At 36.0% G+C, this 17,766-nt stretch overlaps 2 protein-coding genes across 5 annotated transcripts; both read right to left on the reverse strand.

The window, feature by feature from the left end:
• Positions 1 to 5,680: 5,680 nt before the first annotated feature.
• LOC121808585 (ALBINO3-like protein 1, chloroplastic) lies at positions 5,681 to 10,952 on the reverse strand. Of its 4 annotated transcripts, none has more exons than XM_042209147.1 (11): positions 10,374 to 10,952; positions 9,572 to 9,682; positions 9,326 to 9,400; positions 9,151 to 9,211; positions 8,896 to 8,969; positions 8,700 to 8,804; positions 8,316 to 8,423; positions 8,104 to 8,207; positions 6,730 to 6,933; positions 6,346 to 6,652; positions 5,681 to 6,070 (listed from the first exon to the last, which is right to left on the reverse strand). In XM_042209147.1, the coding sequence occupies exons 1-10, from the start codon at positions 10,725 to 10,727 to the stop codon at positions 6,400 to 6,402; spliced, it is 1,449 nt and encodes a 482-aa protein (XP_042065081.1). In that variant the 5' UTR covers positions 10,728 to 10,952; the 3' UTR covers positions 5,681 to 6,070; positions 6,346 to 6,399. The 4 variants fall into 4 exon arrangements, with proteins under 4 accessions (XP_042065081.1, XP_042065082.1, XP_042065080.1 ...); XM_042209148.1 differs by having other exon boundaries at positions 5,681 to 6,075; XM_042209146.1 differs by having other exon boundaries at positions 5,681 to 6,103.
• Positions 10,953 to 11,357: 405 nt separating this feature from the next.
• Positions 11,358 to 16,892, reverse strand: LOC121808533. The gene is made up of 5 exons (XM_042209075.1): positions 16,689 to 16,892; positions 16,293 to 16,360; positions 13,181 to 16,214; positions 12,412 to 12,454; positions 11,358 to 11,744 (listed from the first exon to the last, which is right to left on the reverse strand). Exons 1-5 carry the CDS (start codon positions 16,828 to 16,830, stop codon positions 11,621 to 11,623), a joined length of 3,411 nt encoding a protein of 1,136 aa, XP_042065009.1. The 5' UTR covers positions 16,831 to 16,892; the 3' UTR covers positions 11,358 to 11,620.
• Between the last annotated feature and the right edge of the window lie 874 nt (positions 16,893 to 17,766).

The following is a 17,766-nucleotide window of genomic DNA, read 5'->3' on the forward strand; positions in this document are numbered from 1 at the left end:
CGTCGAACGTCGCGGGAGCTTTGCCCGTCGATCAATCCGTCGTCGAATTCTAGGGTTCGTGCTTTGTGCACGAGGAAAAAAAAACGATAAATTGCGTAAAAAAGGTATTTTTATTTCTTGAATGAATAATATGAATAACAATGTCCACTATTTATAATAGTGGATACTAACTTAATGAGCAAGACAAAAGATATGCAAATCCATATTTAACTAACTAAATAATAATAATAATAATAATAATAATCATCGTATCAACTCCCCCGCGGTTGAAATCCACCTTGTCCTCAAGGTGGGAACCATGAAGCAACGATGAGCGTCGAGGAATCCTCCTGGATCAAACATACACCGAATAGTTGGGCGTCTCCCTGCATCATCTCCATCAAAAATCACAAAGGAATGACCCTTATGAACATGATAATTCAGTTCTAAAATCTTGTGAATGCGTCCATGAATGCTCAAGCATAGAGTGTCATTTTGCGGAGGAATCAAACGGGCATCGACATCGAGTGATGTTAATCGATGATTCATATTTGCAATATTCTTAACATGTGATGAATCACTCAATAATTCCATTGACACGTTGTACCTCATGGAATTACCCAAATCAACCTTAGCTTGAAGAACCTTGATTGGAAAAGCATTCAGTTGCATCGAGCACTCAAACTGCCCTTGAACTTGTTCCTCCTCTCGCTTGTGATCCTGACTGGGTTTCGTCTCCTTCTCAGCCTTTTCAACTCCACAAAAACCAGCAGAAGAATCAAGAATCTTCTCGGTGGAATAATCAAATCCATCCTCAATGGAGCCATCCTCCTCGTCTATCACCTCAATCGGAGGCAATTCTTCTGTCCGAACCTCTTCCATGATCAGCATCTCTACGTCACTGGAATCGGAAATAGGTTCAGCAAGAATCTGAAATTGGGCATGCTCCAGCGGACGCGGCAAATGTTGGATTTCAACAAACCCATTGGCAGGGGTTGAGATCGGGACAGCAGCAGTGGGCAGCGGCGTGGCTGTCGGTGGACACCAGCAGGACGGTGAGTGTTGCGGGGGTGGTTGTGGCCGCTGAGGCGGTTGATAAGACTGATCATATGGTGAGTATCCTTGCTGCGTGCGCAACCTTGGCGGGTCCCAACAAGAGGGTGGTGGTGGCGAGTGCAAATCTGTCTCGTAGGACGATGGTTACTGACACGCAATTTCCTGGCGCAGCCATGGCGGGTCCCAGGAAGTGGGTTGACGGGCTTGGTAGGGATGGTGTTGTGGGTGGAGTCTCCCATCCTGTGGATATGGATATGATGGTTGTTGATCTAACGCTCTGATCGGATGGAGCAGGGGTTGAGGTACGGGCTGCCATGGGTGGTAATCCGACTGCCGGAGTTGATATCCGGTGTAGCCGTCCGACATGTAGACAGCGATTCGGAGGAAGAGCTCTCAATGAAAGCACCACTTGTTATGATTAAAGTTCCGGAACGATATGAAGTCGCGTCGAACGTCGCGGGAGCTTTGCCCGTCGATCAATCCGGCGTCGAATTCTAGGGTTCGTGCTTTGTGCACGAGGAAAAAAAACGATAAATTGCGTAAAAAAGGTATTTTTATTTCTTGAATGAATAATATGAATAACAATGTCCACTATTTATAATAGTGGATACTAACTTAATGAGCAAGACAAAAGATATGCAAATCAATATTTAACTAACTAAATAATAATAATAATAATAATAATAATCATCGTATCAGTCTTGCTTTGTTAGTGTGTTTGTATGTATATATATATAGAGAAAGAATATGAATCTAAGGAAGAAGCAATGGGTCCCACTTTCATTTCATGAAATTTAGAACAATGATATGATTATGATTTTTGGAGTATTATACTTACTAGTATATTGGTGTACATGCATCTTAGATCCAGGGACGGATCCATATGAGCATCACCAGGCCAAATTGCCTCAGCTGAACAAAATTATTTATACTATTTTAATTATTAATTTTTAAAATTTTGAAATATCCTCTATTTATGCCCTTCTCTAATTCTTAAAATATTTTTATATGTATTTTTGCCCAATTTATATAGAATTCATGGCTCCATCCCGGCCAAGATCTAAATTGTGCACTCACACCGAAACAAAAATGTACTATATGTTGGTGGTAATAAAAGAAACTTTTTGTCTTAATAGTGTCATGTATATGTGTATGATATAATCGCAAATAATATAAAGGTCAATCAAGAAGATTGGTTTTTAGTTAGCCTAATAAAAAAAGTTTTTATTTATTCATTTATGTATAGATTGTTAAATACAGTGAGATTGACTAACTTCACTGTCGATGTTAGGAGCATGAAAATTTTTGAATTGTGCTTTTAAGCAAGATAAATATTGAAGGGTTATCCACATCATACACAATGATTTATACATCGTTTCAGTTAGTTAGCTGAAATTAATGCTAAAAGTTTTTTATAGGTATGTTAGGAGTCGTGGCTGGGGTTTATTACGATTTACGAATTAATGATGATGGAAATTAGACCACTCTTATTATTATTAATGAATATTGTGTTAGCCAATGATTCATTGGCAAGTTTTGTAGGCACTATATATAAAAGTAAAAGTGACTATATAAATAAAAATTTATACAAAAAACAAATCTATTTCAATAGTAATATTTGCGTAAGGTTCCCACATGCATAAACGACCTCACCGACACAATATACAGTTTAATTACCGCCAATTAAATCACCCTTATATAAAATTGCTTTTACACAAATATAAACTTATCAAATGTAATTTTTACACAACATTTGAACTTTGTAATGAGTCCATATCTTGAACCGAGCACTATGGCCGCAGCCAATGTCGGATCCAGGTGAGGTGGGGTGGGCGGCGAACAAGGGCTCGAAAATTAACTCCATTAAATTCAGAATCCTTTGGGATTGAGGTTCACTTTCGTTTATTCGTCCACCATTCAAAACTAGCAGCGATCGCAAGATTGATTCTATCTTTCGATACCATCAATAATTTTTTTACTGAAATAACATTAATGCAATAACAAAGATTAGACCACCAATCAAAGCATAAGAATTCATGATGATAATCTGAAATAAAATAATTTATTTGAAAATGGGGAAAGGAATGGTGACAATTTTTCCCCTTTAAAAGGGGCAAAATAGAGTACTCCATTTTACATTAGAGTAAATAGTTTTGTCTTATCTAATTTATTGATTGTAGAAAATATCTTAAATATTAATAAATTTATAAATTATTATTTTTTATAATATATCCCGCTATATGATAATTGGAAGTTGATTCATATCGCCATAATTCAAGATTTATTTTGTTTTAGTAAAAAATAAAATAAAAAGGATTGGTAGTGTTGTTATTATTTTAAATTAGGTGAATAGGGGGCATAGAATTAGAAACTGAATCATAAATATATATTTATCATAGATATATTAGATGTAGAAATGCATATCCTTAGTTCTTCGACCTAGTTATCTATCTGTATGAATATATTAGATTTGTTAATGTAAAATTATATTTTATACGAATTTAATAATTTTATGATAGGTAGGTGAGTATATTAATATTGAACATGAGACTATATTGATATCTTGCATATATTATTGTTTGTTTATATGGAAATATGAACATAACAAACTATTGGGTAGTTGTTTGGAAAGATCCATTTCATAATAAATTGGGAATGGATCATCTATATTTGGTATATTGAATTTACATCTTTAGATAAAAAGCATTCAATTCTTTCACCAATATCACCTCACTAATAAATGCAACGCATCACACATAAAACAATTCAAAATGAGAGTGATGTATTTACACTTTTCCTTTATGATTAATAAAAGCAATCTCATCCTAACAATTGAAATTTAAAGCAAATTAAACTACTAATTCATGATCACTAAAATCTTGAAATCAAAACACCATTTAAATATGCCTCCGCAAAGAATAATTTTGCCGTACTTTAAAATTAAGACTGACATTGGTAGATTTGAAGTTAATATTTTATGCTATAGTTCAATAAATCTTAATCGTGAGAAGTTAATTGTATGATTATCACAAGTCATAGATCACATGCAAATGCCATAATTGTCTCTCATTCAGGATAAAGTTGACTTTATTTGTTTAATCAAATTGAAAATGAGTAGTTTGCTTTTGTTTTATTTAATAACCACATATTTTAATTAATTTCCTTACGACTCAAATAGCAAAGACACGGATAATGAATATATCGGACTTTAATTAATTATTATTTGCTCACCAATTTGTAATTTTTTAGATACTAAAAAAATAATACTAAAAGCAAAAGCATACATGTTGAAGACGAGTAAATGTCAGCGCTAATTAAGGCATGATCATCCACGATTTAGAAATACTTTGGTGTATTTTAGTAGTTTCATGTTAAAATTATTATTTTTTAATTTAATTGGTTAAATTTGAGAAGAAGAAACTTATCTCATGCCACATCTTTAATCATATGACTAGTTCGTCTCCCTTTCTTTACTATTCTTCCTTTTTAACATTGATATCAAGAATTTATATAAAAAAATAAAGGATTTTAGGAGATTGTTAAATTTCTATAAATTAAATTTGTTTCACATTTTGATTAAAAAATATTTCTTTGTCTCAAGAGTTTCAGAATGAAATGTCTAACTTCGCCACAGATTTTAGATGATAAACAACATTTAGATTCTCGATTATATAATAGCCAACAAACAAAATTATAAAATATCAACTTAGGGTTGAAATTTAAAAACTCAATCTTGAGATAATACACACTAAACCAAGTCATTGGAATCTCATGATTTGTATACAAGTCATGTGCATAAAGATTAGAATAAAGAATTGCCAATTATGGAATAGTTTGCATACATTGAATATTTTTTTTAATGGAGAATCTTACATGTTGAGTAGGTCATGATGTTCCAATTATCGCATATTATATCCTTTTATTATCACTTTATCCCCTACTTTTCAATTTCATTAGATTTAAATGCACATGCCAAAATTCAACATTTTGATGATTATATTTTATACTTTAGTCCTTGAACTACAAATTAAATAAACGAATTACTACTACAATAAATAAATTCTTTATCTTTTAACAAAAATATCTCAACTAATAAATAATTGCAATCAAACATCGGAACTTTTAAATATCGAAGTTTGGTCAAAATTTTGGCGAGTTTTATAAAGTTTGAAAGTGAAATATTAAATGATAGTTTCTATTTTTGTCAATGTCTCATGATATTCTCTGGTATTACTAAAAATGACAATTCTTTTTATTTTCTTGTAATTTTTCTTCTTATTCTATTTAATCACTGACCATCACCAAAGATATTTTGTACTTAGTGGGACAATTGCGATAAAAATGATACTATATGGGACAATTGTTCAAATTTCATATAACTAAATAGAAATTTGATCAAACTTCGTGACTTAATTAGCTCATATCAGTATAACAAAGTCTCTCCACATATACAAAATCGCAAAACATAATTTAAAAATGAAACTGCCAATAACCGGAACCACCGGGTTATGGTTCAAAACCAGAACCACGCAATCTCTCACAAGTTGGTTACGGTTCACAATTCCACCGAACACGGTTTCACAACCGTGAGCACCTCTAACAGCTAAATTATAGAACCAAATTAAACTGAATCGATAAAAGAGAGTTACACAAACAATTCATACTTGTATTAGAATCAAAGTATACTTTCTATGTGTTTTATTTGAAAAAGGGAGTTGCAAGTAACATATTTTTAATGAGAATTTCCCAGCTCACTAATATAGGAATAATTGCCCAACTCATATTCTACACTGCTACAAAAATTCACTAACTCTCTCCCCCTCTCTAGTTGTATATCATTCTCATCTCTAATGAAATATACATGATTCCAAGTAACAGCCAAAGCTCATGCATTCTTCAGCAACTGTGATCAAAATGTGACTAGACATCGCAAAACAACCCAAGTATAAGAAGATGCTCTAGGATAACGGAGAGCCTCTCTCTGCACTGGCTTAGTTGTCCCCTCTGCGCTATCATTTTCTTCTCGAACATGTCTCTGTGCTTTCAAATGTAGCAAAGGGCTTAAATCCTAGATATCCAGTCTAAACATGAGACAGAAACTCACAATGTGAAGGATACCGTTAAACATACATGAAGGGCAAAAAACAACAGGAGAGGATAAGCAAACCGCAGGGGGTACCAAAATTACTACTACTATATTTTCCATAGACTCAAGTTCTATATCTCAGTTTGATAAATGTACCCTATCCTTTTAAAATCATGAAGAGTGGTGCAAAGTCAAATCAAAACGGAAAGTTGGAAAGGAAGTACCTTCTCAATATTTTTGTCCATAGGCAGATTACTTCTTTCATTCTTCCGATCTTCTCAAATATCAGGATTTTCTTCTCTATCAGCAGATGACCTCTCATCATCCTTCGATTCTGGCTTGACATTATTAGCATTCACAGAGAAGCTATCAATGTTAGAAGGACTGGTCTCCCCCTCAGGTGGGGTGATTTCTTTATTTACTTTGCCATTTGTAATCTGAAGTCCGTTAGCTGCTGCCTCCTCAGATTTCCTCAACTCTTCCTCTCTTTGCCTTTTTTTTCGAGCTTCTTGTTCCTTTAGTTGTTTAAACCTGGAAAATTTGAACAGAATAAGCAAAAATATGATTCAAATAACGTCTGCGATTAAAAAATCTTCCATCTGTTTTACCTTTCACCCGGACGAAACCCTTCTGGAGTTAGTTTTTCTTCTTTCTCAACCACCTTTTTGGCTGGTGGTGCTACGGATATGGACTTTAGTGTTTGGATTGGCTCTTTCTCGATACTGTCATCAACAATTTGCTTAGGACTTTTTGCACCACCCAATTTACGTAGCCATACCTGTTGTCCTGTACTCAGGATGTTGTTTGTAAGCCTGCATCAGATACCAGTAAACGACCATAAACGATGAGAGGAAACGACATTCTGTGGGAAAAGAATTATAGGAAATTATATCAATAGGACAAGTAGGGGTTTTTTCTTTTTCTGTTCTAGAATGAAACTTAGATTCCGTGTTTGTACTGGACTTTTTTTTATTCCGTGTTTGGGAGAGACGCATGACCCTCATGCGTCTCCTTTTAATGAAACGCATGACGATTATGCGTCTTTAAGGGAGACGCATAAGGGTCATGCGTCTCTCTATTTTTTTCGTTTTTTTTAACGACGCATGAGGTCATGCGTCACAGATAAAGACGCATCTCCCTCATGTGTCGGTACTTTTTTTAATTTCACGGGCGACGCATGACGCTTATGCGTCGTAGGTGGAGACGCATAATGCTTATGCGTCTCTAATTCGATATGATGGAGGCTCTCGCACGAATTCAACATGATGGAGGCTCTCGCACGAGGTGGATTATAACCAATGCCCACTTGAGGAAGTTGAACTATTCTACCACCCCAATATAAACACACGAATACTGCCATGATTTCTGAAAAATATATAAACAAACCAACAACAATTAACGACAATTTTTTCAATAAACCCTAATTTAGTAAGTTTAAAATGAATTTATCAAAAAACCTAATAATATGCAAATTAACAACAAATAAGGGAGGAATGTTGAAAGATTGAAGGAACCTTACCGAAATATGAAGGGGAATCGCCAAGGAAATTGCTGAGTTTTGTCAACCTCTCTTTCTCTCGCGTATTCTGCCTATTCTGCCTTTGCCTCGGTTGATTTATTTCGAATTAGAGACGCATAAGCATTATGCGTCTCCACCTACGACGCATAAGCGTCATGCGTCTCCCGTGAAATTAAAAAAAAAAGTACCGACGCATGAGGGAGATGCGTCTTTATCTGTGACGCATGACCCTCATGCGTCGTTAAAAAAAACGAAAAAAATAGAGAGACGCATGACCCTCATGCGTCCCCCTTAAAGACGCATAATCGTCATGCGTTTCATTAAAAGGAGACGCATGAGGGTCATGCGTCTCTCCCAAACACGGAATAAAAAAAAAGTCCAGTACAAACACGAAATCTAAGTTTCATTCTAGAACAGAAAAAGAAAAAACCCGGACAAGTAGCACAAATGCTGAACAGCTTACCAGTAAAGGCTTAAACCAGAAGGAACCGAGAGAGCAAAATATCCAATCATCAATGGTAGCAACTTCGTTATGGCTTGAGAATTCTTGACATTTGGATCATTACTCTGGCAGTGATCAAATTAAAGCTCAGTTACATTTTTTTTTACTCAATATACTTCTAAGAATGTTGAAATGACTAGTTTAGTAGTACTATGTGACAAGCAATGACAAACCTGTGGCGGTTGCATGATCTGTACAGAGATGTATTGAGTAACAATCAAAAGAACAGGCAAGACAAGATATGCCAAAGTATCTGACCACCCAAGAGGAGGATGGCCATCCTGTGTGTTTGAGAAAATAAATATAAGAATCAGAAGGGTTCTGGATCACGTTCAGTCTTTCATAAATAACTATTTAATACTCTGACATTACCACATACTTAGCATAAGATAAATTCAAATTAAACACTCAAACTAAACTTGTTGATTTAATCTGAATTAAATGCTCATGCATACGGTACTCAACCACATTAATCTAATGCAAACATGCATGCAAACTTCAGATATCAAAGTAATTCACATCTTTGATAAAGCAGGGAGAGGACGATAAATTCTTACAATGAAGGGGAAAAGCCAAGTGGTACCACTACCAGTTTGCCTAGCAGCAACAGTTGTCGGACCAGATAGTGAGGGTATCCAGAAGAAGCCTTCCGTTAACAATCCCTTGATTTTGAAGACAGAAGTCCAATTAAAATAAAGGCTTCAGCATAACACATAAACGGAAGGGGAAGCACAAGATGATGGTGGAGTTTACCTCATCGGCTGCATTAGAAAGAGCTCTATAAAGTCCAATCCATATGGGAATAGTGGCAAGCGTAGGAAGACATCCTATAACAAGTAGAAACAGAGGAAAATGGGTTTATACTAACATTAAAATTGCTCCACTAGTGAGGATATACTAAGAGAAAATCCTCTACAACAATTAATAATTTAATACTATTATTGTTCTTCATTTTACTTTTGTGTTCTTCTAACAATTAACAAGAGGGGTTTCACAATGGTTTAATACCTGCCAATGGATTTATACCAGCTAGTTTGTACAGCCGAGCTGTTTCGAGTTGAATCCTTTCCTGCAAAGACAGTTAGATATAAGAAACTTCAGAGCGAATGAGAAAAGGGTACATATTCTGAATTCTGATTACCATGCATAGCAAAACATCAACCTAAAGGGAAAAAAATGTAACCTGATCTCCAGCATATCGTTCCTGAATAGCTTTTATCTGAGGTGCCAAAGACTGCATGGACATTGCTGATTCCACCTACACATCACATTTTAAGACACCTATTTAAGTAAGACTACAAAGAATCCAACTCTATATATACTCTAAGTTGAGCAATTTTCCACATTTGGAAAATTATGAAGTTTAAAATTAAGATGAACGATTAGGAGAGCTTATACTACAACTATGGGAGGATAAAGGAAAAATAACCTGTTTCTTTGTCAAAGGAAAAGTGGCAGCCTTAACGAGCATCGTCAATAAAATGATAGCAAAACCATAAGCGTAGGGAACATGCAGAGTGGAAAGCCCATCTTTAAGAATCTGAAAAGAGTAACAAGGTTTATAAACCTATATCATTGTAGAAAAAAATACAATCAAGCTGAAATATTTTTGCTACACAATTGCACCAAAACTACCATGTTTGAAACAAGAAATATGTATCAAGTTGAGGACCAATATTGACGTTTTTCTGAGAAGCATTGACGTTTTTCACACACTTGGACTATAAACTTTTTCAAGAGCCGAGTATTTTGATTTTTTTCTGAGAAGGACCAATATTCATCTAATCTAATGTTCGCTTATACTGCCATGATAACAACTAAGATAAGTAATTCCCAAGGGAAATTCAGTTCAAATTTCATCATATAGTCTGTGCGAATCTTCATACTTTTCTATCCAAACTAACAAATCACATTTTGTAATTCAGATTATAGTGTTTCTGTTGAGATTTCAGAGCAACTACAGCTCAACTATCACAGGAGGGGAGATGCTTTCAACGAATCTAATTCTGCCCTTGCAAGTTAACAGAGATAAATAACAAATGCAAACAACTTGAATAAAAAAAGAGAAACATTGACAAGAAAATCAAGGATTCCATAACTCAAGCATAATTCATTTCATAATCCATCAAAAGCTAAACTTTTTTTATCTCTGATAATTCACAATAATTCAACAGTCCCAATCTTCATGATTCCAACAAACCTCTTCAATGATAACAATATTAATAACAAACCTTCAAAACAACTTCCATGGCATTCGTAATCCCAGAAAGCCAATCACTATTCTGCTTGGTTGTACCAACTGCATCGGAAGAACTCACAGCAGCATCAGCACTTGTGTATAGAAGCCCTTCAACTCTACCAAACAAATCCTTGATTAGGAACTCAGCATTTTCCGGTTCAGGAAATGGAACCTGGCCCAAACCGCACCGCACGATCCCAAAATTGCGGCCCCTCAGTGAGGGCTTCTGAAACGTAAAATTGCAGAAACGGGCTCTGCCGGAAACCGGTGTTAGCGTTTCTATCCGACCTGAAAACGGAGACAGCAACAAATTCTGTGCGGTTGAATGAAGAAAACTGGACATCATCAAAATTGTGTTTCTCCACCTTTTGGCATGAACAAATGGCAAATAAATGGATAAAGGTAAAAGGAATAGTGAGGAAGTTGTGAAAATTATGCAAATGGAAGTTGGCGGGAGTTTGTTGTTGTGGTTTATGAGAGGGAAGTTTGGGAGCTGAAGAAGGAAAGGGAGAGTTTTCCTTCTGTTGCTCAAATCATGTTTGACGAAATGTCTCGACAGAATCACTAAACAATCGAAATCGCTCTTCGCTGGCAGCACTTTTATAAGTACATTTTGACTTTATAGTTTTACTGCTACATTAATGATCTGTATGGAAAAACTTTTATATGAATTACTTTTGTCATAAAAACAATTACTACTTCCTTACAAAATTACGAAGAATATATGTTTTTCATTTGTGTCTCACTTTTCAAAAGTTGAATGCAACATTATGAAATACTATCTCAATTGTACCATCTAAACTAAATTTGGAGGAAATTGAAACGGGGTTGACTAATGACAAGCATAAAAGTGTATACGAAGGTGGTCCTAAAAAAATAAATTTACTTTTCTATATTTTTTACTCGTATTTTTCAATTTCTTAATCAAATCGATGCCATTTAGTTGTTCACTTCGGCATATTAATATACATATCCATTATCCATCCACGTCACCAATTTTTATATGGCAATTTGAAACTTGGTTATCGCCATTCAACTTCTGAATTCAATACAACAAAAAAGAAAACTAAAACGATATCAATTGTGACACAATACTTGGTAAAGACAACCAAAAAAGGGACATCTCCCTCGCTAAAAAACCCAAAATTGCGAAGGTAATCCTTCCCAGGTATGAATAAAGTATACGGCATCTTCAGTAGTGAAAATATTTTCTTACATCGATTCCGGCCGGCGACAAGGTTAAACGGGCTGACTATCAGGAACAAAATCGATGGGCTGGGATTCTTCGATCTGGGTGGCGATCTCCTTCGCCTTCTTGAACCGCTTCGAGCTTCTTAGGATCACATCCATCGTCACATTCTCCCTGTTGCAACATGTACACAGTCAATCAAATCCTAATCACAGTAGCAATGTATGCTGCACAAGCAAATGAGGATTTGGGGAGCCCAGTGTCCTAGGAATTTATAAGAGTCCAGTTTCAAGAATTTACAATATGTGGAAACATGTATTTGACGGTTACATGGGTGATTTGAGACTTCGAGTTGCACCTCGTACTATCACCCCGTCCCTAAAATGAGTAATTCCTTTAGCCATTTCGGTCCGTCCACCATAATTAGTCCACTTATATTTTTTAAAACTTTTTCATCACACATTACACTACTAGTCTACTACTGATGTGGGTCTCACTATCTACTAGCATCACTTCAGCTACTTATTCTATTCCTCTCTACACTTTAGCAATTCCACATTAAAACTCATGGTGTCCCCAAAGTCTATGTAGCACTCCATATAAGATTGGGTATTTGAAAGATTAAATTTGCTCAATCTATCAGTATCTGGTATGTTTAACCTATATTAATTTTTATCTTTTAATTACAAATTATCATTCATGTTAACATCCGGAATAATATAAGATTGTCCATGGACTAAATAAACAATGAGCACAAGAAAGAAAATATGGGCATTTCATGCTTTATAGAACATAAAATCAGCAGTGACCTCAAGGATCAAAAAGCAGATAACGGACTTACTCTTCTAACATATCCAAAGTTTTTCCTTTTGCAGCACTGGATCCTGTAATTACAGCATATATAAAAATGTTAAGCATAGAGGCCAAGACAACACCAATAAAATAGGCAGTCATCGAATAACAATATAACATACAAACAAACTATACCAATCCCCGCACCCCTAAAACCTACATGAAAGACTTCTTATCACAAAGTGAAATAAAATCAAATCACCTAAACATGCTAAGTTGATAGAGTAATCGTAGCTCAAATATCAATGCCGGTGTGTGGAAATAAAAATGTAGTTGTTGTCCTTTGTTTGGTTGTAAAATGAATAAAACAAGCGAAAAAATGTAGCCAGTAAATTCCTAAACTTCAAGGAAAAGTAAGTGTATCAGAAAATCATAACTGCATCTAATACAAATACATATACCAACTTATAAAAATAAACCAGGCCTAGGCAGGATTTTAAATTATACTTGATTTTTTCTATTTTTCAAATATTAGTAGAATTGTACAATAGATATATGGGTTTCTTCTTAAGTTAGTAATATAGTTTGAATCTTGATAACATTAGTACTAATTGATATTGTCTAAAGACTAAATAACGTAAAAATACATTAAATTAACAGGGCCAGTTCTTAAACGGCAGTCATCTAGGTGCTAGTCCTGCTGCCCCATGGGCCCTACTGAAGATATAGAAATTACAAAATAAATGAGATACACATGAGAGGAATCTTTCCTAACATCAAACAATTTATATTCAATTTTAGTGTTATATGAAGCATACCTTTGCGAGTTGAAATCTGGCTCACTTCACTTTCCCCTTCCGAGTCATCACCTGACATGGATGAACTATCTGATGAAGTGAGGGTGCGATCATCTGAAAACAAGGTTCCATTTTCATCCCCATAACTTTCACCACTATCATTATGAAAAATTGTTCCTGACTTTGCCAACAAAATCTTTTTCTTCGGAGTTTTCATAGGCATCGTTTTTTTAACATGTGAACGCAACAGCATCCTTTCATTTCCCTTATTGTTGTGCAATGTCACGGACCTTTTCGAGCTTGATTTATCCAAAGATGGGTTCTTCTTATGGGAGGATGAGGGAGCAACAAAGTCATTGGGTTTCTGACGAGGCATCTCACACAACTCAGAAGGACTAGAAGTTTTCATCAGTTCATTTTCTTTAGCTTTTGAACTCTTCAACTTGTTTGCCTTTCTTACCTTGTTACTGATATCGACTTGATTCTGGAGTTGGTCAGCCACAAAGTACTGCTTGAAGTTGATTCCTTCACTGCCCTTTTCAGTATTTTCTTTGAGACCATCAGTGTTTAGGACAAGCTCGTAATTCTCATCTACCTTTTCTTCACTCTTACGAGACAAAACTTGGGACGACTCTACATCTCTGCTAGCTAGTTCAGAATTTGCAAAACCAAATGAAGTTTCTTTTGTTGCTAAAGGTTCAACACCAACCTGTTCATCCTCAACTTGCAAATTTTCTTGGACATCTGTTGCAGTGTGCTTTTGCTTCCTTCCTTTCTTTGTAGTTTTTCTAGATTTATTCTCAGTAATCTCGCCATCCTGGTTCGCTTGATTGGGCTTCAAGATGGTATTTTCTGTTTCAGCAGTGTGCAAAGCTGCATGGTAAACATCTGGAAAACTTTTGGTCTTTTCCATCATCATTTTATTTCTATCGCTCAAATCTTCCACAGTTCGCTCTTCTTCTTTTCTATTTACATCCCATACTTTCTCCTGAGCATCTTTGTTAGAAGCATCCAACAGTGTCATCTCGACATCCACTCCTTCATTGAGTCTGGTGCTTTCATCCTTTCCGGTTCCGGCGGTGATATGATCCCCTGATGGAGAAGACAGGTCTAAAGAACTTCTGGGACCATTGTGAATATCTGTGATGCCTGAATTCTCTATAGTGCTTACAGAATTCTTTGTTTTTCTCCTTTTCTTCATCTTCTTAACGCAGCTGGATATTTCAGCTTCCATTACAGCATCTGCATTCCCCACAATACTGGTCTCTTTCAACGCTAGATCTGGACCAACATGGTCAGGAGCTTTGCTATCAGCAGCCATTATACTTTCATTATCAAGCTCCAAAGATGCACCCTTTTCTTCCAACCTAGTAGTTTCTGTATGAGGCTTCTTCACTTCACCAATTTCAGTATGTGCCACATCAATTGTATGCTGGACTATCGCATCCAACGGTCTCATCTCGACATCCATTCCATCATTGAGCATGGTGCTTTCATCCTTTCCAATTCCCTTGGTGACATGATCCCCTGCTGGAGAAGACAAGTCCAAAGAACATCTGGTACCATTGTGAATATCTTTAATGTCTGAATTCTCCATATTTGTGCTGACAGAATTCTTTGCTCTCTTTTTTTTCTTCATCTTCTTGACGCGACTGGAGATTTCAGGTTCCATTACAGCATCAGCATCCCGCACAATAATGGCCTCTTTCAATGCTAAATCTGGACCAACATGGTCAGGAGCTTTGCTATCCGCAGGCATTATAACTTCATTATCAAGCTCTAAAGATGCACCCTTTTCTTCCAACCTAGTAGTTGCTGTAAGAGGCTTATTCATTTCACCAATTTCAGCATGTGCCACATCACTCGTATGTTGGAATTCTGCAGTTTTGTGAACTTTCTTTTTCTTTCTTTTCTTCCCATCAGATTTCACCTCCCCTGTTCCGACACCAGCATCCATTATTGTAGCATAAGGATCTGAAATGTTAGTACGAACACCTCCTGAATGCACTGATGGAACACCCTTGCCTTCATAATCTATTTTACTCTCTAATACATTGTCTTCTTTTTTCTCATCAGAATCTAAACGTTTATGGGAGTTCTGATCAATAATAGTACTCTTTTCTGCACTCTGCAAAAGGATATCTTCCTTCGGTGAAAAATCTGGAATAACATGGTCTGAAGCTTTGCTGTTTGATGGCATTAAAACTTCATGACCATTCTCTAATGACAAACCCATTCCTTCTTCCATTTTAAGAGTAGAAGGCTCGGTCCTTTCACCTTTTCCAAACTGCTCCATATATGTTCTATCATGATTGTTTTCTGCTGTTTTCTCAAATTTCCTTTTCTTTTTTTTCCCCAAAGTGTTGACATCTCCACCTTCACAAGCGGCATCCCTCATTCCAGCTGAAGAACCTTGTACAAAAACGGAAACAACCTCATTTTCCAGTCCATTTACCACACTCTCAAACCTATTGTCCTCTTTCGGTCTAACGGTACCATTTAGGTTCTGGTAGTCCAAAATGCTTCCAAAATTACCTTTTTCTGCTATGTTGGGTAGGTAAGTTCTGTCATACAGAAGCCTCCCATCATCATCATATTCATCATTCTTCAGACCTGAGACCTTAACAATTGAGTCGGACATATTAGGCTTCATATCTTTATCATTTCGACAAGACATGATGTCACCACCTTCGAATCCAGAATTATGACTTTCATCTTTTGTGTGCCTCACTTTACGTTTCTTCTTCACAGGAGACTCGGTTCTCATACAATGTTCCTCTGCATAAATTCTTCTGTGAGAACCAGTGGTCTCCGAAACAGCATTATTTTGAGCAGCACATGCCGGCAATGCAAAAAGAACAATTGCATTCTTGTTCCTATCAGATATGAAACCGTTGCAATCATCATTAATATCATTCATAGAGCTTCTGACTGAGTGATGTGTGGGGACAATGGAAGCTGTGACCGAAAGAAACCAATTTCTGTTAACCTCGCCAAATGCAGTCCAAACAAGCATATTGTCTGAAAGATGATAATAGTTTGATCTCTGTTCTAACTACATAAATAGCAGAAAATCATCAGACACGAATTACAGACAAACCCCACCATCAGACCTCTAAAATAAAGCATGTACCTTCACAGAGTGGACCTCTATATCACCAATTTCCGGAAAGGATTGCATATGAGCCACAGTCACCTTCTCTGCGCGTTTATAGACTCAGTCAGCAAATGCCGGCTTCATACATAATCTCAGAAAATTATAAGCTATGAGCAAGACAAAGCACAAAGGCTCAATTTGCAGGATCAACAGAATACAAATTTCTCAACATTCAATCCTTATGCGATTAGTATTTGCCAAAAAAGGATTACATAGGCAAATTATGTCGCAATCGAGTTCAAATGCACAATGTTTGCGTGATCAATAGCACATATGATACATTCATGAAAAGCGATTAGCATAATTTAACTTGTTAACAGACTACAGGAATAGTGAGAAACAACGACGGAAATAGAGGTAGAGGATCAATACTTTTTAAGTCTGAAACTGTGTCGGAGCTGCATACGGATACGGCGATGTGAGTACCGAGGTTGGTGTCTATGAACACAGAGTTGATCTCCGCCGTGCCTGCAGCTGTGCCGTCGTGAACCTGCGAACGACGTCGTTTCGCCATTGATGAAGGCGGGGCTGTCGTTGCAATGTTGGCGATGAAGATGCGGTTGTAAAGGTGTAGGGTTTTTGTCTTTTGGAATGTCTATTTGGGAATTGTGGGATTTATATTTATAAATTTAAGAAGAAGAAAAACACTGTTTACTTTCCCTAAACTTATTCACTTTTGTTGGGTTTTTTTTTTTAGTTTTCAATATCATTACTATTTATATAAATGGTTGATTCTTAATAAATACTACTAATTATGTCTTCGAAAGTAAAATAACTAAACTCCAAAACTAAAATCATAAAAACACCAAAATTTTCATTAATAATTATATTAAGTACATAATTAATTAATTATTATATAATAATTATGTACGCTCAAGTTATGTACATAATGAGACTTTATTGGAATTGATCATGAATTCATTCTTCACAAGCACACCAGCATTGAAATTATCATAATTGAGTGGGTGCGGTGCACGTAGGGATGAGGTGTTGCTAGGGTTGTCGAGCTATATGTGCTTTGTCAACGGCCTAAATTGTTGTGTTTTCTATCTCATGTTCTATTATCATGTTATGTATGATAAAGCACACATACATAATGTTCGACGATGTATTCTTGGTACCATGCACACGTTGGATCTGTTGTAATCCCAACGTGCTTAGATTTCACCTAAAGCACGTCCAACATCCTTTCGCATAGTCTCTCGCCTTTCAGAAAACAATGCTCTTTATGGGAAGTCTTTTAACGCCCCTTAGTCAACTAATTGAATAACCCAATAAATAATGTCATATTTTTATACGTTTTTTGCATGTATCAATATTAGATAAAGATTTAGTGGGTAATTATTATCTTTCCTTTTCTAACTCGTCTGTTTATTAGAAAAGATTCCACTTTTAATTTGGGAAAAGAGGCGGTGAGGATCGAATCCGAAATTTCTTTATATACACATGG

Source organism: Salvia splendens, chromosome 6 (genome assembly GCF_004379255.2).
Source record: "Salvia splendens isolate huo1 chromosome 6, SspV2, whole genome shotgun sequence".
In the NCBI taxonomy this organism is placed as follows: domain Eukaryota; kingdom Viridiplantae; phylum Streptophyta; class Magnoliopsida; order Lamiales; family Lamiaceae; genus Salvia; species Salvia splendens.